The sequence below is a fragment of the Schistocerca americana genome, chromosome 5, assembly GCF_021461395.2.
Source record: "Schistocerca americana isolate TAMUIC-IGC-003095 chromosome 5, iqSchAmer2.1, whole genome shotgun sequence".
Classification (NCBI taxonomy): Eukaryota; Metazoa; Arthropoda; class Insecta; order Orthoptera; family Acrididae; genus Schistocerca; species Schistocerca americana.
This window is the reverse complement of record NC_060123.1, coordinates 557,392,992-557,417,856: the sequence shown is the minus strand read 5'-3', so window position 1 is coordinate 557,417,856 and position 24,865 is coordinate 557,392,992. Positions and strand designations below refer to the sequence as shown.

The 24,865-nt window shown below is 39.4% G+C and overlaps 1 protein-coding gene across 1 annotated transcript in view; it reads left to right on the top strand.

Moving 5' to 3' along the window:
- The window catches only part of LOC124615366 (F-box/WD repeat-containing protein 5), an 80,872-nt gene that overhangs the window by 35,135 nt on the left and 20,872 nt on the right, over positions 1-24,865 (top strand). Inside the window, exons 3-4 of the mRNA XM_047143185.1 lie at positions 1,052-1,209; positions 17,372-17,549. Coding sequence (XP_046999141.1) covers positions 1,052-1,209; positions 17,372-17,549 — 336 coding nt within the window. The remainder of the gene's footprint in view (positions 1-1,051; positions 1,210-17,371; positions 17,550-24,865) is intronic.

The window sequence follows — 24,865 nt, the reverse complement described above, 5'->3', positions numbered from 1 at the left end:
ATCTTAAAGACTCATATGACTACAGGAACTAGAATTAGATCAATAGACACACGTTAGATGAAAATCCATGTGTGAAGCTTCTAAACTGAATTTACACTAGCACATGAATAAATTAACACAAATTATCTGTTCTTCTTGCTTTGTGAATAGAAATCTCTCATTTTGTTGAATTGCAGGTGGGATTGCTAATATACGTTGCATACTTTCACTCCATGCTGTACTAAGTCATTATTTCTGTTGTAATGGAGGAAAAACCAAAAGAACTATTTAGTCTACAGAAGCATGTGACTAATAATTAAACATCTTGCAGAAGGCTGTTCAGGGACCTACCAATCCCAATACCTACACACCAGTACATTTACTCCACAACCACATTACTAAAAATTAAATAATTTTTGTCTGTCACAGTATTAGGTTCAGAGTAGTTGTATATTGTGATGCACAAATCTGTAACAGGTTGCTAGTAGACAGATATCAAGTAGAAAATTTGAAATTATCATATGTACAAAAATAAAGTAAAATAGTGCCTTATTAGACACTTCTATAATTTATCAAAATATTTGGACTCAGAACTGTGAGTTCATTTTACACAAATGATCATGTCGAACACATGAGAGAACTGAGGCCTTCCTCTTTGTCTCTGTCTCCCATCATCCTTACAAGTAGGTTCCACTCAGTATGGTCTGTGAGCAAGCTACCTCTCCTTTACAACCTTATTGAACATATCAGTTTTCCTCCCAGGAAAGAATCTTAGTACCAAAAGCCAGATGTAAGTTTTTCCTTTAAAAATGCCTGTTGGCAGTACTACTGTACAATAATGTACTCATTGAGAGAGGGAGGGCTTCTGGCAACAAAATTAAAATAATAAAAAAGAAATTGTGAAATCATTGTTACTGACATTTAATGGAGATAACTGAAAAACAGGTTGTGAATCACCTTGATTACACACACACACACACACACACACACACACACACACACACACACACACACACAGAAAAAGTAATATGCTATTGAGATGTTTTAATTATACCAATCTTACATTAAACAGGAAAATCATCATGGTTGTCGGAGTACAAACGTCTTACATATCATACACCTTTAATTCAGACGGAAGTTCTGACAGAACATTCAAATCAAGTTCTTCACGTAAGCTTCTCTCATGATGGGTCTTTGTTTGCAACTTGTTCAAAAGATGGATATGTTCTGGTAAGTACTTATCTTTCATTCACTTACTAGTAAAGTATGTAGTGCAGAAAACATTTCAGTTTTATCAGCGTAGTGCTTACTTTGAACACATAGAGGTTCTTATAGGATGCTTGTTTAAAGTGCTTTTTGCGGAACACATTTAAGATGTTTTCTGTCTCTTTCATTGTTGTTTTTCCATTGCCCTGTATGTAACTATTATGTGCCCCCTTAACTGAGAGGTCAGCATGGCTGACTGCCATCTGAAGGACCTGGTTCGATTCCCAGTATTGTCAGGGATTTTTCCTTGATGGGAGGACTGGCACAGTGAGCTTTCAGCCTCATGAGGCTATTTGGAGAGCTACATGACCGATTAGTTGGGGTGACAAACTCAAGAAACATGACAATGACTGGGAGAGCAGTGTCCTGACAACATACCCTTGACACCATATCCAGTGATGCCATTGGCAAAGGAAGACACTATGGTTGGTGGGGCCTGACTTGCCTGTTTAGGACCAGAATACAGAACTTTATGTACCTTACCCTTTTACTTAATTATTGTTTTACGTGCTATGATGAAATAAGTTAATTCAAAAACCATTTTATTTCAAATTTACTGCTTAACATTTGGAGGAATGTCCTTTTCCTTAATGCCAGGACTAGAAATCTGCAATATATTACAAAGGCTGTGGTCTAAAGACTAAGTAAGCGAAATATATGAAACAATGTTTACAATCTCCTCCTGTCGTTTTTCTATGGAATCCAAGGAGCTAAGAATGTTATTTCAGCATGAAGATGTAAAAAAAAAAAAAATTGTCAACCCTGTAAATGTGCTCTACTTAACACCTGCCCCCCAGTCCCACCACTTATTTCTTTTCCACTCCTCTTCTAATTCTAGTGGAAATGATGTAGTGCATACTGTTTTAATTATGAATTTAACGCAACATTATTTGCAAGATTGAGTTGATGGAGAAATTTTGTTCTTGAATTAATAATATATGAACCACTACAGTACATATCATTTTTATTTATTGTATATTATGTAAGGGAACTGAAGTGCAGATGTATTTTGGCATCAATTCTGGATCAAATGTTTTTCACTTCGACAGCTGGCGTTGCTCCCACACCAGCACCCAATTAGCATTCTGGCAGGTGACTCAGTGTGTCTATTCATATCCACCAGCAACTATTTGTACCCAGCCAGGATTCCCCGGGTTGGCCGAGCTAATGCGCTGTCAATGAGGAGTGCCAGTGAATATTTGAAACTGCTGATTTTGAAGATAGCCACTTAAGTGACTGAATCAGTGACTATTACCACCATACAGAGGTGATCATCTCCAGCAAACCATACCATAAGTCATTAGCAAAATTACACAAGGAAGAAATCAAAACTGTATGGTGGAAAGACACTAATTCTTTTTATTTATTTATTTGTTTATTTTTTATTTCAGCTCAGTCTGTTGGGAGAACCTAGAACCGAACAGTAGGAGAAATAACAGCATTCGAACAGTCCACAAAAGATGTCAGAAGGTCTTTTTCAATAGATTACTCATGCTAATAATTAATTTGATTTTTCTGTAGCTTATTGGAATCAGCAATACAAACTTCAAAAATATGGATAAAATCCTATTTAAAGTTAGTCTATCAGTTTTCACAGAAATCTTGTATTCCTGCATAGTTTAGTTTCCTGGAGACAGTCACATACAGTCATTGTCTTTCATGCTGAACTGTTACTAAATAATGCCCCATCTTTAGCATCAACATGAAAATACTCCTAGACACTAGAAACCAGTCTGAAATGGCATCAGCGGCAATTTTATTCTGCTTGCAAATCAAACTCTTGAACTGTCCAACAATAATTAAATGACAAAGCTGTGGGTATAATCCTTTAGAGTCAGTAATTATGAATTACTTTAATGAAGATGCCTCATATCTGAATCAAATTTTCTTCTTAAAATTTGGTCAGTCTTGACATAAAATATTGCCACCAGCCGGCCAAGTCACAAACTAAATCAGTTATTAACTGAAGATGGTCATAAACTTGGTTGCCCCTCAGAACAAACTACACTGTATGTTGTGGAAGTTACTTTTCTGGTGACATATTTGCTTGTCATCTAGTGTGAACACAAGTCCAGATTAAGAGCTCACTCCTTCCCTTTTTTACTTTGTTTTGGTTTTTCAATCATTTTTTGTCTGTATGTTAAAGGTTTCTATCTATTGGAAGTCTAAAGTTAATTCATTTTACTCTCTTACTGGCCAGTAATAGCAAAATCATTCCTGAAAAGCACTTTCGGTTGCCTTGTCTCATGTAGAACACTTTCTGTTTGAGAGTTTTCCGTCAATGAGCAGAGCTGGCCACTGGCTAACTGATTGTGGTGGGTGTAAATAAAATCAAAATAATAAGTGTTGTGATGGTAACGTCCCAACTAAGCTTTTGGATTACTGCTATTATTGTATCAGCAGGCTCTATCCTGCAATAGCAGCTCTTGATGCAGTCATCTCGGTGCTTTTCTTAGATTGTAACAAAAATGCATCTCAGTTACTGGCAAAAAGTGCTATCTGTGATGGACTTACTCTTGCAAACCAGTTCATACTACTCGTACTCCTCTTTGTTCCACTAGATGCATAACATTATCTTCCATGAACTCAAACTCTTTTGCTTCAGAGTTGCATAAAGGCACCATATCATGGCACCAGTAACAATATTGGATAGGAATGCTGAATGAGCCAACAGGCAATGTTCAAGCAAAAACAGAGATATGGCCATTCTCTGATATTTAGGTCCATGGTAGCAGCTCATCACATTGCCTATTATTTTTACACTGACATGGATCATCATGGAATAAATGATTTAAATGCTCTTCATCAAAGTCCATAGTTCTTCCTGAATGTAGAGAGTCATTCATGTCAAAGAGATCCATAAAACCATTTTCTGACTCAATTTCACTGTTGACACACAACCCATACACTGCAAAAAGGTTTTGAGGTGCCTTCACCCCTCCATTAAACACTAAAAAAACTATATTCTGCAGATATGGTAATGAAACATTATGCTAGAATGTAAATAATTTAAGAGTAAAGCTAACATTCACGAAATAATTGAGGCATTGGCCATTGACAGGCACATAAACACAACAAATCTTTACAAATTTTCAGACAAATCATTTATTACATTGGAGCAAACATGTGCCTCCCCCCCCCCCCTTACACACACACACACACACACACACACACACACACACACACACACACACACACCTCTGTATGGCTACAGCCTGAATATACTGTGTCAGGGTGCAACTCTGCATCTTGCCTCATATGGGTGACTGTGCCATGTGGAGTGAGTGAAGAGAGAAAGGAGACAGGGAGTGGGAGAGGGGATTGGGGAAGGGTGCATGGCAGCTTTGTTGTCTGGGAGAAAGAGGTAGCAGGTGCACAGGATAGGAATGAAACATGGGCACTGTCACCAGTGAGTTTAAGCAGTGCATGATGGCAATGACGTAAGTATTGCCTAGAGGAGTGGTTTATGGGGGGGGGGGGGGGGGGTATCTGAACAGAAGAAGGGGACACTGCAGGGAATAGGGTGTGGATGTAAGATTAGTGAAGCTAGGATCCTGCAGCAGGATGAAAGTGGGTGTGGGGTGGAGAGATACTAGAGATGGAGTCCAGGAGGATGATATGAACAAAGGCTGTTATTGCAAGGACAACTGTCATCTATGTTGTTCAGAGAAGCTAGTATTTGGGGGAAGGCCCAGATGGCACGGGTTGTGAAGCAACTATTGAAATCAAGTAAGTCATGTTCAGTAGTGTGTCCTGCCTCCAGGTGATCAGTTTTGTTTGTGGCCACTGTATGGCAGTGGTCATTCATCCAGGTTGACAGCTGTTTGGTGGTCATGCCCACATAAAATGCTACACAGAAATTGCAGTACAGCTGCTGTGTGACATGACTAGTTTCACAAGTGGCCCTCCCTCTTATGGAACATAATAAGACTAGAGTAGGATGGGTTGGATGGCTGTATTGAACAGTTTAACAGCCGGGTCTTCCTCAGAGATATGACCCATATGGCAAGGGACTGATATTAGGTGTGTGATAGGGATGGACCAAGATATTGCATATGTTGGATAGGCAGAGTAATACCAGTTTAGATGGGGTGGAAAGGATTGTGATTAGTATGATCCTCATTTCTAGAAATTATGATAGAGCTCTAGAAAAGGATATAGTTCAGTTTTTTTCAGTGTAGGATGATGTGGCATGATGAGTAGTAGTTCCTGCTTTACAGCTGGATTTAGGGATTGGTGGTTAAAGTAGGGCTGTGTGAGGATGTGTATTAGGAAATCTGTCTGTAGACTAGGCTTGGAAGATTGTACCTGTCTGAAAAGGCATTAATGAGACCTTCAATACACTGGGCAAGGGAAGTCTTGTCTCTAGAGATTCACTGTCTGTTGGTAGCCAGACTATGTGGAAGTGATTTTTTGGTGTGGAAGGGATGGCAGCTATCAAAATGCAGTTGATGATTAGTGGGCTTAATATGGATAGGGGTATGAACTGAGCCACCGGAAAGATTGAGTTCAACATCCAGGAAGGTGGCATGTTGGGCTGAGAGGGCTCAGGTGAAGCAAATGGGTGGAAGGTGCTATAGCTGTGAAGGAATGAGGATAAGATGTCTTGACTGTGGGTCCAGAACATAAAAATATCATCAGTGAACCTGAAACGGACAACAGCTATGGTGTTTTGGAAAGCTCAAAAGGTTTACTCTAGATGATACATACGCAGGTTGGCATAGGAAGGTGCTGTATGGGTGTCCATTGCCATGCTGTGGATTTGTGTATATATCTTCCCCTCAAAGGAGTAGTAGTTCTGTGTGAGGATGTTGTTAGTTATGTGTATAAGGAATGAGGTGGTAGGTTCAGAGTCAGACGGATGTTGTGAGGAGTAGCGTTCAACAGCGACAAGGCTATGGGCAAGAGGGATGTTGGTGTATAGTGATGTACTGTCGATAGTGTTGAGTAGGGTTGCAGGTGGTTGAGAGATGGTAAAGGAAGTATTTGTATATTTGATATGGGAGTCTAGGCTACAGACAGTTGGAGATCATGATCTACATAGGTGGATGTATTTGTGATTGGAGTCTAGCATCCACCTACATTGGGGTGTCCAGGATTGGTGGGTTTATGAATTTTGGGAAGCATTTGTAAGGTGGGTGTGCAGGGAGGATTAGTAGCAAAAAAGTGTCTCCACTGTAGGTATCAAAAGCAGGTCTTTTATAAGTCAAACTTGAGTGAATGTAGGTGTGGGCCTTAGATAAGGCTGAAACTTCTGTAAGATTGTGGTCTTCGGTGAAATGGTTGACAAGAGTTTTGGGGTTTGTTTAGGTTGTATGTTTTGTGGAATATTGGGAAAGAGTTCTGGGAGATGGGGTAGATGGAGGTCAGCATGTTCTGGGTGCTTTGAAGGGCTGAAGATGGAGTTCACTGGGGATGGGATAGCTGTTGATGATGGGCAGTGGTGCTCTGAGTAGATAATAGGATGTCAATAAATTCGGTAACCTATGGAGGTGGCGTTTGAGGTGATCTTCCAGTTGTTTTGGTTTGGGGGATACAGTGGAAACGGGATTTGCACATTAACAATATCTTGCAGAGGGAGCAGACGTGGATCAAGAATGCCTGTACCACGGAGATTTCTTTCTCTAGTTTCAGCTTACTTAGGACTAGGGTTTGGTGGAATCTGAAATTTTGAATGTCATTGTCATAGGAGGGGTGGCATCCAGATAGGGGAATTTTTGTGGTTAGCCAATAGGTGGGATTCCATGATTTAGGTAGAATTTAAAGAACAGGATATGGGACTGGGTCTTGGCTAGATATAGGAATACATTTCTGAACTGATACGGGTAGACTGAGCGAGGACCCATTTGGGATGGGATGTCGCTAGGGAGGAGGAGGAGAATGTAAATGTTGTCAGTGAGTGATGGGCAAATTCTCTGAAAATATTGCGTGTAAAACTGAGTGGTATTTGATGAGAAGGAAAAACGAATGAAATCAAGTAAAAATGTGAAATAGACATGGGAAATGGACAAATCAAAGCATTAGATGGCTGTAAAGGGAACTAGCGAGGACAATTTGAATGGTTTGTGAGATAAAAATGGCAGAGGAAATTGTATTGTGGGCCGTTGGACGATTCTGTGAAGTAGGGATATTCGTTCGCATATAAGCAATTATTGTGTGTTGCAAAATAAATGACTGATGTGAAATGATGATGGAGTAGTGTATAGAGGAGGGATGGATCAATTTTAAAAGTAAGCTGCAGTAATTTGCTGCTTCGATAATTTTTAACTCTGATATGGCAGTCGGATGCATAGGTGGATAGCATATGCTGCAGTCAAAGCAGTTGCAAGCAGTGCTACAGAGTGCCCCAAGAGTTCCACTTGACAGTGCTAGCCAGGTCTAGTAATGAGAGTGCATACATAACAAAGGTGAGAAGGAACATGTAGGGAAATATGTGGACATACAATAAGAGAGGGAAAAAGCAGATATGAAATATGATTCAGTAATAAAGGACAGATGACATTTTAGGATAGAAGGGAGTCATGTGGCAACATAAATATAATGATGGAAAGTTCTGGTAGAATAAAATAGTTTAGGAGTTGTGGTGACAACTCAGTGAGTAGTAGAGGAATTGAGTAATAGTTCATCAGCGTATGCTGCAATTGTGTGTGTGTGTGTGTGTGTGTGTGTGTGTGTGTGTGTGTAGGCATCCATTTGTAATTCTCTTGATCCACCTGCCATTCAACTACTCTATTACTATGATAGTCTAGTAGACAGTTGTAAAGAGTTACTGGTACTTGCAGTCCCTGTAGTCTTGTGAACGCTGTGGGCATTGACTTATTTTCACAGAACCCATATTGGCCACCTGTTGCCCTGTTGTCTGTTACACAGAAGCTGCTCATGGACCTTTGATCAGGCAAATTGGCCTATATGATCTTGGATTGGCCAGGTCATTGTCTTCTAATTTTTTGATGATAACATCCAAGCTGCAAGTACTCTTACCAGTCTTAGGGTGTCACTTATTACCTCAGCTAAAAATTGGTTATCTGTGGTGCTACTGTTTTAAGGGTTTCAGAGTGAATGCCATATGGGCCAGGTGCTGCTTTATCTTTTAATTTTGCTATGGGTAGTGCCATCTCTTCCAATGTGATGGAGCAGGTGACAGTCTCCTGTGTGTATTTTGTCTGTGTTAGAACTCCTAAACTGGTGTGATATGGGTGGTCTGTACTAGATCCTGCAACTACATCTACCTGCACTGCAGATGCAACTAGTGGGTTGCCCCTGCCAGCCTTACAACATTGGACATATTATATACCAGCACAGTGGTTGATCAAAACTTGCTAGTCTCTTTATAAGTTAGCTTCCAGCATACTCCATAGGAACAAGTGGCACCCACATCACCACCATGGCAGTTGGGTCACCACAGGTGGTGCTATTTTTGTGGTTTTACTTTAAATCTCCCAATCACTTACCTGCAGCATGCCAAGCAAGTATCAGTCTGCCAAACCTATACACAAGTGGCCATCCAGCCACTGATCCAGCATTTGTAACTGCAGCATCAACCACAGAGGGTCCACAGTAGTACCACAACGAGCAATTGGCAGTCACTACTGACAGCTTCAAGGGACACTGTGCTCCAGGGACAGTGCATGCTGGTTGAACTTTGACTTTGTGCTTCTGTCAAGCAATTGTCTTCAGAGACAAAAGTCCTACTAGATTAATTCAAGCATTGTTCATCACAGTGAACAAACTAGTAACCTTAGTAACTTTACTTTTCTTGTGGCTCCATATTCTGGAAGATTGGATTGTGTGTGTGTCCACCAGAATTATATGTATCTGCATCCCGTGGCACCTTATACTGGAATCTTCTATTGCTTGTCCATCAGAAATATATGGCTCAGCATCACTATGGCTATTTTATTTTAAATTACTTTCATTACTTTTTGAGTTAGAAATAGTGTTTTGTTATTGAACTACCGGGGAATATTATTGGCTCATCTGTGGTCGCACTACAGTCAATGTTGTGGTGGTTGTTGTGAAGTAACTTTCAAAGCAAAAATTCCACTGTACTTATCCATCCTTGTGTGAAGACTCCATCATTTCACCTAAGTGTGGCTAGCACAAATTTTGTATTACCTTCCCAGTCATCAGTTCATACATGCGCACCATAAGTTGTCGCTCAATTGTGTTTGAACACACTTGCCCCAATAGTCACTCTTTGTCTGCAGTAGCAGTTCCTTGCACTGTCACTTCACCTCTCTAAACTGTTCATCATATTTGTGCCTCTCTAGCAGTTACTGTCCTCTGGTAGTATCTGTATGTAAGTCTTGAATCCTTTTTGAGGTTGCTAAGTTCATTCAAACAGACTATTTCGCTTTTACTCGTATCTCTTACTATTAGGATTGTTTTGTGGCTATTGTAAGATCTCCATTAATAAAATTATCTTATAGTCAATGCTGATTTCAATATGTGAAAGGATGTGTGTTGCTGCAAAGTCCTGTAATTCCTTCAAGTCTGCTTTACTAGATAAAAAGTGCTTGTTGCATTTTCTTCTCGTGTGCATGTGGCAATGATTACGACATTATGTTCGCTGTTTGTAGCCCCATTGTGTACCTCCCATGATAAGATGACACCAATAGATTTTATATTCATTATTGTAATGTTAGTGTTTGATTTTGCTTATGCCCTTGCTAAATGTGTAGGGTTGGCCCTCCCTTTTCCCTTTTAACTATGTATCAGTTATTTGTGTGTATCTTGTCATTAATGTCACATCCTATGGCTGTGTTCACGATGACTGCCATAGTGTTGAATGTGCATTGGTATACCTAGTGATGATGAACTTTTTATGAAGTGGGTGTTGTGCAGTTCTATCCGTTCTACAGTTGAAGTGTGTAAAGAGAATAATGTGTAATTTTGTCAGTTTATGTAAAGAGAATAATGTGTAATTTTGTCAGTTTATGTGTAGTTCTCCATATGGAGAATGGGTAGACAGAACTGCACAACACTCACAACATAAAAAGTTAGTCATCGCTAGATCTATCAACACATATTCAACTGTGTGACACTCATTGTGAACAGATCCATGGGATGTGACATTAATGACGAGATAGACACGAATAACTGATACACAGTTAAAAGGGAAATGGGAGAGCCAACCCTATACATTTTAGCAACAGGGCAGAAGTAAAATCAAATACTAACGTTATAGTAGTGAATATAAAATCTATTGGTCTCATGTTATCAGGGGAGATACACAATGGGGCTACACACTGTGAACATAATGTCATAATCATAAACATTGCCACACGCATGTGACAAGAAACGTACAAGCACTTTCTTACGTGGTCAGTGCATAGTTGTGATGTCTTCACTACAGTCCACTGCCTGTTGACTAATATGATCACAGCATTTGGATTGGTGCCCCCCCCCCCCCCCCCCTGTGTTCACTGTTGCATTGATTGTGATACCAAACAGCTGTCCGTTCTGTGTGAATGGCTCCTACAACCATATCTCATCCACACACTCTTCCTTCACGACCTTTTCCAGATCTGCTTTCATGGAAATAAACACACAGTGTTTAGTTAGAACAGCTTCATGGATGCTTGTTGAAAACAAAGGGTTTCATACTTATCCTGGTATTGTCAAAAACTACATGGCCATGTGCCCTCTTAAGCTTTCTGTACACTTGGTCCAGGTTGTACCCTTCCAGTCTCTGTGAACACTCTCCCTGTTAGTTCAAGCAGTATGCAGGGATCAGTGGGGAGACTTTCAACCTTTAAGATAGTTTGGTCTGATGTTTGCTAGAAGGAAAGCATGTTGTGCTTCCTTTCAGGTGCATTTTGGATGTTGTGAAATGCTGTATGGTTTGAGAAATATCTCACTGTCCCAGTCTCTCAATGTACATATTCTCTTCTAGGATCCCATAACCACAGAAGTAGTTTTGCTGGATGTTATGAATCTTTCCTTCTGTTTCAGCATTTCATGGTTTTTGATCAGCTTATTCTTTCTTTGTGTTTGATAGATGTTTTGTTGGATGTGTTGTGTCATTTGTGGTCACTGCATATCGCTCGATGCATCTGTTTGCGTGTTGCTGTCATTGTCAGGTCATAGCTTACCACGTGAACCTACTCCCTGTCTTTGGAAATGCAGTCACTGTTCTCTTATGGATAGTCATGTCCTGCGTATGATGATGGCATCTGTGTAACCCCCTGAAACAAAGCACACAGCCTTGGAGTATCACCTACTTTTTGTCAGGTCATCTATGTTGTTGTCTTAACATCAGTCTGCCCATAGAAAAATATTTCTGTAGCCTCGCTTCAAGTAGTCTCCAACCAATGGTCCTGTATGACAGAGAGAGGGGGGGAGGGGGGGCGGCTTTCAAGTTCTTTAATTCTGCTAAAAAGGCAGGTGCAGATGTGAAAGGGTTGCAATACTTTTGACACTCAATATGGTAAGACTTAATGGTGTGATTAGACTTAGTTGATCAGGATGTACAGCTCACTCAATTGATCACGTGTAGGCCTTGAATGACAGCGTTGTGTGAAGTACAATAGTCAAATTCCTGAATGATAGCAATCTGTACAGTTTGGGCATGGATAGGAATTGCATTGATGTTGGTTCCAAGCAACAGTTACAGTACATGCATACTGCTGAATGCTCGTTGGCTGTTGGAGAATGCATGATATAAGTGTGCAAACAAGCCTAAACTCGACCGCCATTTTTCATGAGTCCAACTACATTAATGTTGTCTCTTGTCTCTTGCAAGCATGCAGCATTTTCTGTGACCCTCTACAGTGCTTGCTAATCATTTGATGCAGAACACATAGTAGATGTAATTTCAGGCCTGACAACAAGATAACAAGATGGGAAACCATTGCATTATGACATCCATTCTAGACATCAAGAATAAACCCAACTCTAATAATTTATATATGTGAGGATAGTATGATGTGAAGAAAATTCATCTACCCTAGACTGTTACTTTGAAGAACTTAACTTCTTTTTGTCAGTGATAGTATTTTCCAACATTTAATGTGGCAGCAACAGGTACATATTGAAGCTACTCTCCTAACTGGTATGACTCTAGATTCTATGTGACAATATCTGTTAACATTAAGTGATAACACTTAAAGGAATATCAGGGATGAAATGAAAGTAATAGATTTGTCTCAGTTGTGTTGTCTTCAGTTACTTTTCTTTTTTCTGTCCTCCTTCAACAATAATACATTTATAATTGATACGTAAAGAGAGAGATGAGGTTTGCAGCACCCTTGACAGAAAAATGCATATTACAACATAAACTGTATGATTCTGTACCATTATTTTTAAAAACGAACAAAAAGAATACAGTATGTAAATAACAAGGTTGTACAATCTTCGTTGTAAACGTAGCTGTCACAGAAACTAGGTCTAAGACTGCCGTGTATGACAGCAATAAGTTGGCTACCCCTCAAATTACTAATTTTGACAACTTGTGTAACGTGTCAATGTGTAGGTTGTGGCAATTATTGGAGACCTGTTCTCATGTTGTGTTTTCTGCCAAGATGGCCGCCGATTGGGTTGTGGCTTGATATCAGCTCTGTGTTGAGCCTATGTTTTCACATGGTGAGAGTAGTAGTTAAAAGCTGGTGTTCACTCTTACAAGTGCAGGCAGTCACATTTGTTCTGGTGCGTGGTATCTTAAAGAGGTATAAGATGCGAAGGGGGCAGTTCAAGTGATCTCCCTCTGAAATTAGGAAAATAATAAACTTGCTTAGAAGCAAAAACTCACATGGAATCGATGGCATTTCCAGCAAAATACTAAAAGCTTGTTCTCAACAGATAAGTAAAATTCTCAGCCACCTGTGTAATAGCTCTCTGGAACAGGGCATTTTCCCTGATAGACTGAAATATGCTATTGTTATACCTTTGCATAAAAAGGGGATAGATCTGATGTCAACAATTACCGTCCAATCTCCCTTCTAACAGCTTTATCCAAAATTTTTGAGAAAGTAATGTGTTCAAGAGTAGCTTCGCGTATCTGTAAAAATGAAGTACTAACAAAATGTCAGTTTGGTTTCCAGAAAGGTTTTTCAACAGAAAATGCGATATATGCTTTCACCAATCAAATTTTGAATGATCTGGATAACCGAACACCACCCATTGGGATTTTTTGTGATCTCTCAAAGGCTTTTGATTGTGTAAATCATGAAATTCTGCTAGACAAGCTCAAGTATTGTGGCGTGAGTGGGCCAGTGTACAAATGGTTTAATTCGTACCTGACTGGAAGAGTGCAGAAAGTTGAAATAAGCAGTTCTCGTAATATGCAAAGATCAGCACATTCCTCAATCTGGGGAACTATCAAGAATGGGGTTCCACAAGGGTCGGTCTTGAGTCCTTTGTTGTTCTTAATATATATTAATGACTTGCCATTCTATTTTCATGAAGAGGCAAAGTTAGTTCTCTTTGCTGATGATAGAAGTATAGTAATCACACCTGACAAACAAGAATTAACTGATGAAATTGTCAATACTGTCTTTCAGAAAATTACTAAGTGGTTCCTTGTAAACGGACTCACTGAATGCTGATAAGACACAGTACATACAGTTCCGTACAGTAAATGGTATGACGCCATTAATAAATATAGACCTTAATCAGAAGCATATAGCTACGGTAGAATATTCAAAAATTTTAGGTGTGTCCATTGATGAGAGATTAAATTGGAAGAAACACACTGATGATCTGCTGAAATGTTTGAGTTCAGCTACTTATGCAATAAGGGTCATTGCAAATTTTGGTGATAAACATCTTAGTAAATTAGCTTACTACGCCTATTTTCACTCATTGCTTGCATATGGCATCATATTTTGGGGTAATTCATCACTGAGGAATAAAGTATTTATTGCACAAAAGCGTGTAATCAGAATAATAGCTGGAGTCCACCCAAGATCATCCTGCAGACATTTATTTAAGGATCTAGGGATATTCACAGTAGCTTCTCAGTATATGTACTCTCTTATGAAATTTGTTATTAACAACCAAACTCAATTCAAAAGTAATAGCAGTGTGCATAACTACAATACTAGGAGAAAGGATGATCTTCACTATTCAAGATTAAATCTAACTTTGGCACAGAAAGGGGTGAATTATACTGCCACTAAAGTCTTTGGTCACTTACCAAATAGTATCAAAAGTCTGACAGATAACCAACAAGTGTTTAAGAAGAAATGAAAAGAATTTCTGAATGACAACTCCTTCTACTCCATAGAGGAATTTTTAGATACAAATTAAGGAAAAAAAAATAAAAATAAAAAAGTTGTTATATTAACTTAATTATGTTGTTAAATTAACTTAATTATGGCATGTATTTGAAAATTTGACTCATTCCACATCATTACGAAATATCGTATTCATGATCCATGGAACTAGTATTAATCTAATCTAATCTAATCAATGTTTTGAAGTACAGTTGAATACTACTAGTCTGGAAGGATCACCGCCCTGCCATAGTGTTTAGCGTGAGCCAGTTTTCAATGCTTGAACTCCATTGTCGCAAAATGTCATGTTCCTTGATCATGACAGTTTTGAGTCCAAACAAATTTAAGCGGTCTTCTATGAGGATGAACAAGATTGTCACCACAAAAGGAGGCATCAACATGAATTGTGTGGGAGGTGATCTCAATGGTGATATAAAAATTAAGCCAGAGCCATTATCAAAGTATGAACCATTATACACCTTTGAAACGGACGGGCTTCCAGTTACTGCAGGCCAAGAATTCTATCTTGAGGATAACTTATCATGTGATGAAGACAATAATTCAAGTTACATCTACTCAACAGTCAGGTATAGATTCATCACCGTGATGCTAACTTAATTGCAAATGCAACAGTGGTCAGTGTCAATGTTGCATTACATGATCCAGATCATTAAGAGTGGTTTGAGAAAATTGGTATCCTGGAACATGGCAGAAAGGCCAACAAATGAAAGGGTAATTGACTGTTGGACTGTTTGGAAGAATAACTACAGAGGTCAATGATCTTTGCTGAGGAAAAAAGCAAGAATAGTTGCAAGAGGATTCAGCCAACAGTCTGAAGTTGACTTTTTGGAAACATTCTTCTCCAATTGCAAGAACTGAATCATTTAGATTACTTATGGCTCTGTCAGTCAGATTTGACTTTCATGTCTCACAGTTGGATGTCACCATTGCATTTCTCAGTGGTGAAATTGTTACAGAAATATTCATGGAACGATTGAGCTCACTTTTCAAATTTTTACAAAAGATGAAAGACATGGAGGAAATCATATAGTCAAGAGGGCAAGTGACATGTTCCATACAATGAAATTCACTAATAAAGTGTTTACATTTAGAAAAGCCATTTATGGACTGCTCCAAGTTGGTCAACAGTGATATGCCAATTTGAATGCAACCTTAACATCAACTGGATTGCCACCCACAAGTTCAGATCCATGGGTCTTTGTAGCCAGAGTAGAAAAACATCCAGTCTTTCTACTCATTTATGTAAACAACATTATAATCGCTTCAGCAGACACAAAAAGGGCAAAATAAATAAAGGATGAGTTATCAGCCAGCTTTGATGTTAAGTAACTTGATGCGATAAGGTACTGTCTGGGCATAGAAGTAAATCAGTCTGTTGACAAAATTATATTATGTCAAAGTGGCTGTATCCAAAAGGTTTTACACCAAATGGATAACTGCAAGACATTAAGGACTCCATTGGCAACTGCTAGAAAGTTGGATGCAAGAGCTACGAATACAGAAGATGGTACTTACTATCCATTCAGAGAACTGGTTGGGGCATTGAAATACATCACTACCAATACTCGACCTTATTTATGATATGCAGTCAGTAATCTGAGCCAGTACAACAACGGCCATGATTTTATTCACTGGCAAGCATCTAAGCAAATCCTTGGATATCTTAAAAGAAATATAGACAAGAAACTGATCTACATCAAAGATAAAGGAGGAATCTTCTGTTTTGCAGAGACTGACTGGGGAAGTTCCAGTGCTGATAGGAAGTCATATACAGGCTACAGCTTCACCTTATCTGGATCAGCAATCTCAGGATGTTTATGCAAGCAGAAAATTGTTGATATTTCATAAACTGAAGCTGAACACATGAGCCTCAAGGAAGCAGCAAAGAAAATGCTTCATCTGTCAACATTCATGATAAAGCCAGGTACAGGAAAATAATCGAACATCACTTGGTTCAGTGACAGTCAGCTGCAAAGTTAACACACAACCCAGTTTTTTCACTCAAAGATGAAGCATTTTCATATAAAATATCACTTCTTATGTCAAGCTCTTTAAGAGTATCTACTGAAACTGGAATATCAGCCAACTGAAGTTATGATGGCAGACGTGCTGATGAAGGCTCTTCCTGCAGGAAAGCACGAGAATGTGTTGAAGGACTTGGACTTCAGTACTAGAACCACAAACTTAAGACTCAGTTCTTAATTTATAACTGCCTGTAAAAATTGAGGGGCATGGTGAGATTCATCATGCAGTGAGTTGGAAATAAAGTTGTTTGATAATTATGTGTCATGCCTGCATTGTCAAACCACATCACAACAAATGGTAACTTCAGATATTTCTCTGATGATGCAGCTATCTGTAATGAAATACTGTCTCAGAAAAGGTGTACAGATATCCAAGTAGATTGTGATAAGATTTTGAAGTAGTGCAAGGAGTAGCAACTTGTTTTAAATGTTCAGAATGTAAAATTGTGGAATTAACAAAATACAGAAAAGTAATGTTGTATGATTACAACATCAGTGAGTCACAATTGGAATTGGTTAACTCATATAAATAATTGGGAGTAATAATTTGGAGGGCTATTAAGTGGAATGCCCAGTCGTAGGTAAACCAGGTAGCAAACTGTGTGTCATTGGGAGAACACTGGGAAAATGCAATCAGTCTGCACAGCAGATTGCTTACTAAATAATTGTGTGAGCCATCCTGGAATATTGATAAAGTGTGTGGGACACTTACAGTTTAGTATTAACAGTATGTTGTGCACATCTCCCACACTTGTTTAAATGGTGTATAGTTACAGAAGCAGACTTACTTTTTCCCTGTTTTAATAGTTCTACATATTTTCTACAGATGTTTTTGCTGCAGCATTTTAAGTGTTTTGTTGCTTTTAGGTTTGGACCTCATCTTGCCCTGCCAAAATAAAGTACTACCATGACATGAAATTATTTTGTTGGAAATATACACAATATTCCCAATTTAATGCCTCTGACACACTCCTCTTGGTGTCTGGTGTTCATTTTGGTTCTCCTCATAGCACATCTGGTGAAATTGCTGTTTTCAGCCTTCAAGGTAAGAAATGTTATGTTATTCATTTTAGTGTCTTAAGTATGTAGTATGGCCACAGGAAATCTACAAACCTACCAACACATGCTACTATTATTGGCTAACGTGAATGGTGCTTATCAATTCAGCAATTGTTAAATAAGGAACTGAGTATAAAGTTGATAAATGCACTCCATTTAGTACTGTGAACTTCACTGTGAAAGAGAGCCTTGCAGAATGTGGACTGAGTCACACTACACAGTAACAGAAAAAACAGCTCTCAGAAACACTTGAGGAAGGAATATTAAATACAAGCTGAAAATAAACATCATACAGATTTTATAGGAAAAACGGTTTCACAGAAAAAGGCAGTGGCTTTCCAGTTTGATTCTGATGCAACAAAACACACACACACACACACACACACACACACACACACACACACACACACTGAGAGAGAGAGAGAGAGAGAGAGAGAGAGAGCTGAACATTGGGAAAATCAAGGATGAAGACAATGTTGATCATGTTTTTCAATGTTAGTGACATCATTCACAAAGAATATGTGCCTCCAGGTAGAACAGTAAATAAAGAACAATAACAGGAATTGTTGAAATATTTGGTAGTTCACATCCAGTGAATTTGCCTAGGCCTCTGCTGTCCCCCCATGCTCTGCCTCCCCCCTCCCAATGCCACTGCACAACATCCCAGCTCATTGTCAGGGTAATGACTTGCAAGCATCAGTGTTGCATGTGTAATTTAAAACTCTACCAGCATGCAGATTGTTCCATAAAATTTCAGGCAAACTGCCAGATGCCTGCAACTTACTGCCATAATATTTTGGTGCAGAGTCTTCTGGCTATCTGTAGGTGCATATTGATCAAAATGCACTGAGCTTATGTATTTAAGATCCCACTGGCACATGCATTTTGTATCCAGTTGGCAATGCACATGCGTCGCATGAGGCATGCACTGCTTAAACAGATGCACTTTAGCTGCAAGTGTGTGCTCTGCACCACCAAACTGATTGCATTGTATGTTAAAAATACCATGATTCCAGCTGTGCAGCATACAAAATTATTCTGTGGCAGGATTGACTGCAGAATTTAACTGAAAGCCACTGCCTCGATTAACTCATAGTTGTATTTCCACTGACTCATTGTTGGTGAACTCCAAAAGATCGATGTATGGGACACAGTTTTTGTTTCATTGTATTTTATCAAATGACCAGTCAAAATACAAAGTTCAGCAGCAGTGGACTTGTTGGCTTGGAGGAGGCAAATATGCTGCTGGTGTTTTACAATGCAATCGGGCATAGTGAGCTTCAAGTGCCGTATGTAATATTTGCCGCATTCACTCTTAATTCTGTAAACAACTGCCTTGTGCAACCCTGAGTCATCTTTAACAGATCCCAATAGCTTCAAGATTTTGGAAGGAAAACGAAATATTGCTTTAATTTTGTGTCCTCTTAATATTCTACCTATTTTCACTGAAACATTTGCAATATGTACGCAGTAGATACACAGCAGTTTTGAAGGCCCCATCCTCTTCCTTGTTCTGTCATTTGTATGTCTGTCTTGCTGTCTGTATTTATCAGAATGGTATGAGCTCAGTGGCTTAAGATTTTTAGAATGCCTATCATTTATGTCAGATGTTAGCGAGTAGTAGCTTGTAAGTGTCTGCGTGTATCACCAAAAGACTTTAGTTGAGGTGAGTGCTCAATCCTCAAAATCTTTAAAAAAAAATTGACCACCAGAGGAGACAAAGGACACAATGGTGACACCACCAGATTGTTGAAACACTGATTGTTAAATAAAAAGTACATTGGAGGGAGGGGGGAGGGGGGGGGGGGTTGGGGCGTGTGAACAATGCTGTAATGTCAGTCCCAAATGTAGTGCCAATGAGATGCAGTGAGTCCACTAGAGGCACATTTGTAAAAAGCAAAACATCATCAGAGCTGACCAAGTCATTGCTTTTCAGCTTAAGTGATTGATGTCTGCTAATAAAATTGCTAGAACTGTTTGTGATGGGCACATTTGTGTACAATGGGTTTGAGTAAAGTCATTATGTCATAGGTGGCCACTCCAATATTGCTCATTAAAGGATATTAAGGCATCATGCCTTCTTTGCGGATATTGAGCTTTCCGTACAGCCTAGTTCGAACTGAACTATTTGACCTCAGGCTCTTAATGACCTTCTGTGGTAGAGAAGTGTTAGATAGAAGTTCTGCTCCCATCACTTGGTTAATAGGACGATTATTGCTCTTATGATATGGTGAGCCACTCAATAAAAACACATTGATGTTATTACTATAATCCTTCTGTGGCAAAAGCACAGTAGCGTTACCTTCATCCAACCCGAGTACGTCACCTTGTAAATCAGGAGAGGGTGACCCGCCCTTAGGCTAGATGTTGCTCTTCAGTTGTATGCCTCTTGTCAACACATGGCAAGACTTCTGACAAATTTCCTCTGCTAAAATGGAATGCCATGTGGCTAGGGCCCGTCGGTTAGACCGTTCGCCAGGTGCAAGTCTTTCGAGTTGACGCCACTTCGGCGACTTGCATGTCGATGGGGATGAAATGATGATGGTAAGGATAACACAACACCCAGTCCCTAAGCAGAGAAAATCTCCGATCCAGCCAGGAATCGAACCTGGGCCACTAGGTATGACATTCTGTCACGCAGACCACTCAGCTACCAGGGGTGGACATTTCCTCTTGCTGCAACTTTCAAGGCAGCACACAGCCTGTCTGGTGGGACTGACAAGTCCACTAGTGTCAGTAAAACAGATGTAGGAGTAAAATTAAAACCTCTTGCCAACAAGGATGCAGTCTTGTCATCTATAGATTTCCCCATCAAGTTGATAATATGTTGTCGAACAGGAACTTCTTGTGGCATCTGTATCCAAATTCAGCCAGTCTCTGCAGTCTGCCTTGTTATAGCCTTGTTGTGAATCCAGTTCACTTTGGCCCACATCACAGCATCCGGCCTATCCCAAGACGACAACTTCTAAATGCAGATGCCACTGTCCAGTAGAAATGATGGACATTCTAAAGATCATTATGCACTGAACCCATACAGTCTCAGATGCCGATAAAGTGCAAAAGGACCTGGCAGATCTGCAAACTGTGTTTCTGAACAATGGATATTCATCTCAGCAAGTACAGAGAATGCTACAGATGTACAAATGACAGAACAAGGAAGAGAATGATGCCTTCAGAATAATGCTTATCTACCATACATTGGAAATGTTTTAGCAAAAATAGGCAGAATATTGGGAAGACATAAAATTAAAGTATTATTCCATCATCCTTCCAAAACCTCAACACTATTGGGATCTGTTAAAGACAACTTACATTTGTGTGAGGCAGATGTTTGTAGGATTCCGTGCAAATTCAGCAGATCTTATATAAGGCAAACAGTGCACGTCATGCAGGGTTGCATTGTAGAACATCAGCGGCCTCCAAGCCAATAGGTCCACTATTGCCGAACACTGTATTTCGACTGGTCATTTTATAAAACACAATGAAACAAAAATAGTGGCCCACACATCAAACCAGTTGAGTTCCATCATCAATAAATAAGTGGAAATATGACTATTTGAGTCCTTATTAATCAAGACAACGACTTTCAGTTAAATTCTGCATACAGTCCTTTCATAGGAAACTTTGTGATTTGCATAGCTGGCCATGTTCTGCAATTGTACTGTTCAAAGTAAATTAATTTGATATTGATGAAGCAATCTTTTACTATGGAAGGCCCATGCTGCAGCCCACAGACTCGTAGCAGAAGTGCATGTGCTTCATCAACTGGATACACCATGCATGTTTTGGTGGGGGTCTTGAAATATGTCAGCTCAGTGCATTTTCATCAGTATTCATCTGAAGACAGCCTAAAGATCATGGCAGCAAGTTGCAGGTGTCTGGCAGGTCACCTGAAATGTTATGAAACATCTCATGTTGCATATTCTCATTACTCATCAGATTTGTCCCCCTTCAGACTATTTCCTCTTCCCAGAGTTAAAAATGTACCTGAAAGGCTCAAGGTTTGATCCAGTTGATTGTATCCAGAAGATTATGACCAACAAACTGAAGAAAATTCCAAAAGAAGACTTCTCAGGGTCTGTGAAGAGGCTGTAAACTTCTGCTAAGCACTGTGTCACAGAAAAAGGATCCTATCTTGATCAAAGAAAACAACTGTAATGCCTTTGGTTTTGAACTTGTGGACCACAAATTGCATCTAAACCGTAGGCTCTTTCAGATGATGTAGGGTAGGAAACAGTTATGTAACTTACCTGATATGGTTATTCGTCTTAGGTGGTCTCATAATCTGTTGTCTTGAATGACACTCTTGCTATTAATTGGTTGGATCAACATTTATTAAAGATTGTATACTGTGCTGCAGTACATAGTTTTCAATTCCATTTCTTTTTTTAAAATTGCAGAATTTGATCAATTCTAGATTTAAAAATTTTTCAGGGCACAAACTACTTTTCCCAAAACCCTCTTAGTACACATCAGTTCCGTCTGCTCTTCCATCATTCAGTAGTGCCTTGGAAACAGTTGTGTAGATGACTGGAAGTAAATGTATGCCTTAGTAATTGTTGATGTATGTCCTGTCTCCCTTCTTATATAGTGGATGGGGTATGGCTTGTTCCCAATCATCTGGTATTCTTCTATTCTCTCAACTATCTTTAATGAGCTCACAAACAGTTTCAGCTGCCTGCATCCCTCCCAGTTTCCTCATCTTGGCTAACATCCTGTGTTGTTTTGGCACTGACGTTTTTTAGGTGGCCAATGTATTGTCCAACTTGATACAGTGTCAGTGGTTCTGAATATGTGTTTTCCTTTTGGAAGTGTCTGAAAATTAATTGTTGTGTTGGTTCCTCACAATTTAAAGACACTCGAACTATTTTTGTTGTAGCTCACAATTGCTTTTGTTGTTGGTAATCAGTTTGATTGTTGATCTTTGAAGGAAAGACTCATTGGGTTGTACCCTGTTATTTTTCTTCAAAAATTTTGTATAAGTCCCTAGTGTTCTGTCTGAAATTTGTATCTTTCTTCTAATAGTTCTTTGTCATATTTCCACTTCTCTGTTGTAATAATTTTTGATATTTGTTTTCTTCTCTCAGTGAATGTGTTCAAGTCACACTCTTGTTTGCAGGAGTTCCATTTTTTTCCATGTTGTCTACTCTGCCGCTTCATCACGTATTTTGCCCTGCTGTCTGTTTTTTCTTCTTCTTGGAGGGTGTTCTACTCTTTCACTGCTTCTATCATTGCTTCCCTGATCTCATCCCAATTTCCCATCTTGTTTGTGTGAAGGTTTTTAGCAAATTTGCTCATGTCATCTGACACAAAAGTTTTGTGTTAATTGTGTAAACTTTTTTAAATTTTGTGGTTTGATCTTTCAGATTGAAATTTTGCTTTTATTTCTGTTAAAAAGTGGACCTAGTCTGTGCCTAGTCCCTCTACATTCATGATTTCTCTCTGTTTTGTTTCGTCATTGCCACATGATCCAGCTGATAAGAGTCTAAATGTGTATTATGAGGAGACCAGGTCTTTCTCCTTGGTAATTTTCTGAAAACAATCACACAATGAAGGCTTCTATAACCGGATATGTTAACTATTGGTGAGTCTTCCAGGTTGTGTGGTTGTGGTCCACAAAAATTTCCATTCTTCATCTTTTGTCCAGAGCTGCAATAGAGCTCTCAGAGGTGCTCCTGCTTATGGTGAGTTTTGCCGAATGGAAAAGATTGACAGATTTAAGTCAAATCGTCTGCAGAAGATGATGAGCCTTTCTCTTTTGTTTTTGGTGCATTTGTGTATGGTAAAATTTTCTCCTATTTCCTAGTATTTCTGTTCTCTACCATGCTGAGTGGTTGTCTCCTACATGTAGTTTTGTGTGACACTTTTAGTATTTTTTGATGTCTCATTTTCTAATGGCTCCCAAAATTGTTTGACTTTTTCTAGTTTTTTTGTTGTTGTCATAGTTTGAAGGTGCATGTGCATTTACACTGAAGAGCCAAAGAAACTAGTACAGCTGCTTATATTGTGTAGGGCCCCTGCGAGCACACAGAAGTGTCACAACACGACATGGCATTGACTTGACTAATGTCTGAAGTAGTGCTGGAAAGAACTGACTCCACAAATCCTGCAGAGCTGTCCATAAATCCATAAGAGTATGAGGGGGGTAGAGATCTCTTCTGAATAGCATGTTGCAAGGCATCCCAGGTATGTTCAATAATGTTCATGTCTGGGGAGTCTGGTGGACAGCGGAAGTGTTTAAACTCAGAAGAGTGTTCCTGAGACCACTCTATAGCAATTATGGACAAGAGTGGGTGTTGAACTGTCCTGCTGGAATTGCCCAAGTCCGTTGGAACACAATGGAGATGAATGGATGCAGGTGATCAGACAGGATGCCTACATACATGTCACGTGTCAGAGTTGTAACTAGATGTATCATGAGTCCCATATAACTCCAACTACATTATCCCCACACCATTACAGAACCTCCACCAGCTTGAACAGTCCCCTGCTGACATGCAGGGTCCATGGGTTCATGAGGTTGTCTCCATACCCATACATGTCCATCCGCTTGGTACAATTTGAAATGAGACTCGTCCAATCAGGCAACATGTTTCCACTCAGCAGTCATCAAGAGTACATGAGGGGGCCTATGGCTCCAAAAGCCCATATCAATGATGTTTCGTTGAATGGTTCATACGCTGACACTTGTTGATGACCAAGCATTGAAATCTGCAGCAATTTGTGGAAGGGTTGCACTATTGTCTGTTGAATTATTCTCTTCAGTTGTCGTTGGTCCCCATCTTGCAGGACCTTTTCATGGCCACAGCAGTGTCGGAGATTTGAAGTTTTACCAGATTCCTGACATTCACGATACACTTGTGAAGCAGCCGTAGAGGAAAATCCCCACTTCATTGCTGCCTCAGAGATGCTGTGTCCCATCACTTGTGCACTGACTATAATAGCATGTTCAAACTCGCTTAATTGTTGATAACCTGCCATTGTAGCAGCAGTAACTGATCTAACAACTGTGCCACACACTTATCTTATATAGGCAATGCCGACTGCAGCGCCGTATTCTGCCTGTTTACATATCTCTGTATTTGAATAATCATGCCTGTTCCAGTTTCTTTGGTGCTTCCGTGTGTGATGGTTTGTGTTCAGTTCCGTTTGACTATGAAAGCTGTTCCAAGCATGACTCTAGGTTTATTCTGTATGGACATTTTCACTTTTCAAATCCTGTAGACCAATGTTTCAAATTAGTTCTCATCTCTGTATTTGGGTTGCAGAAGTACTAGTATGAATATATTGTGTATGATTAAT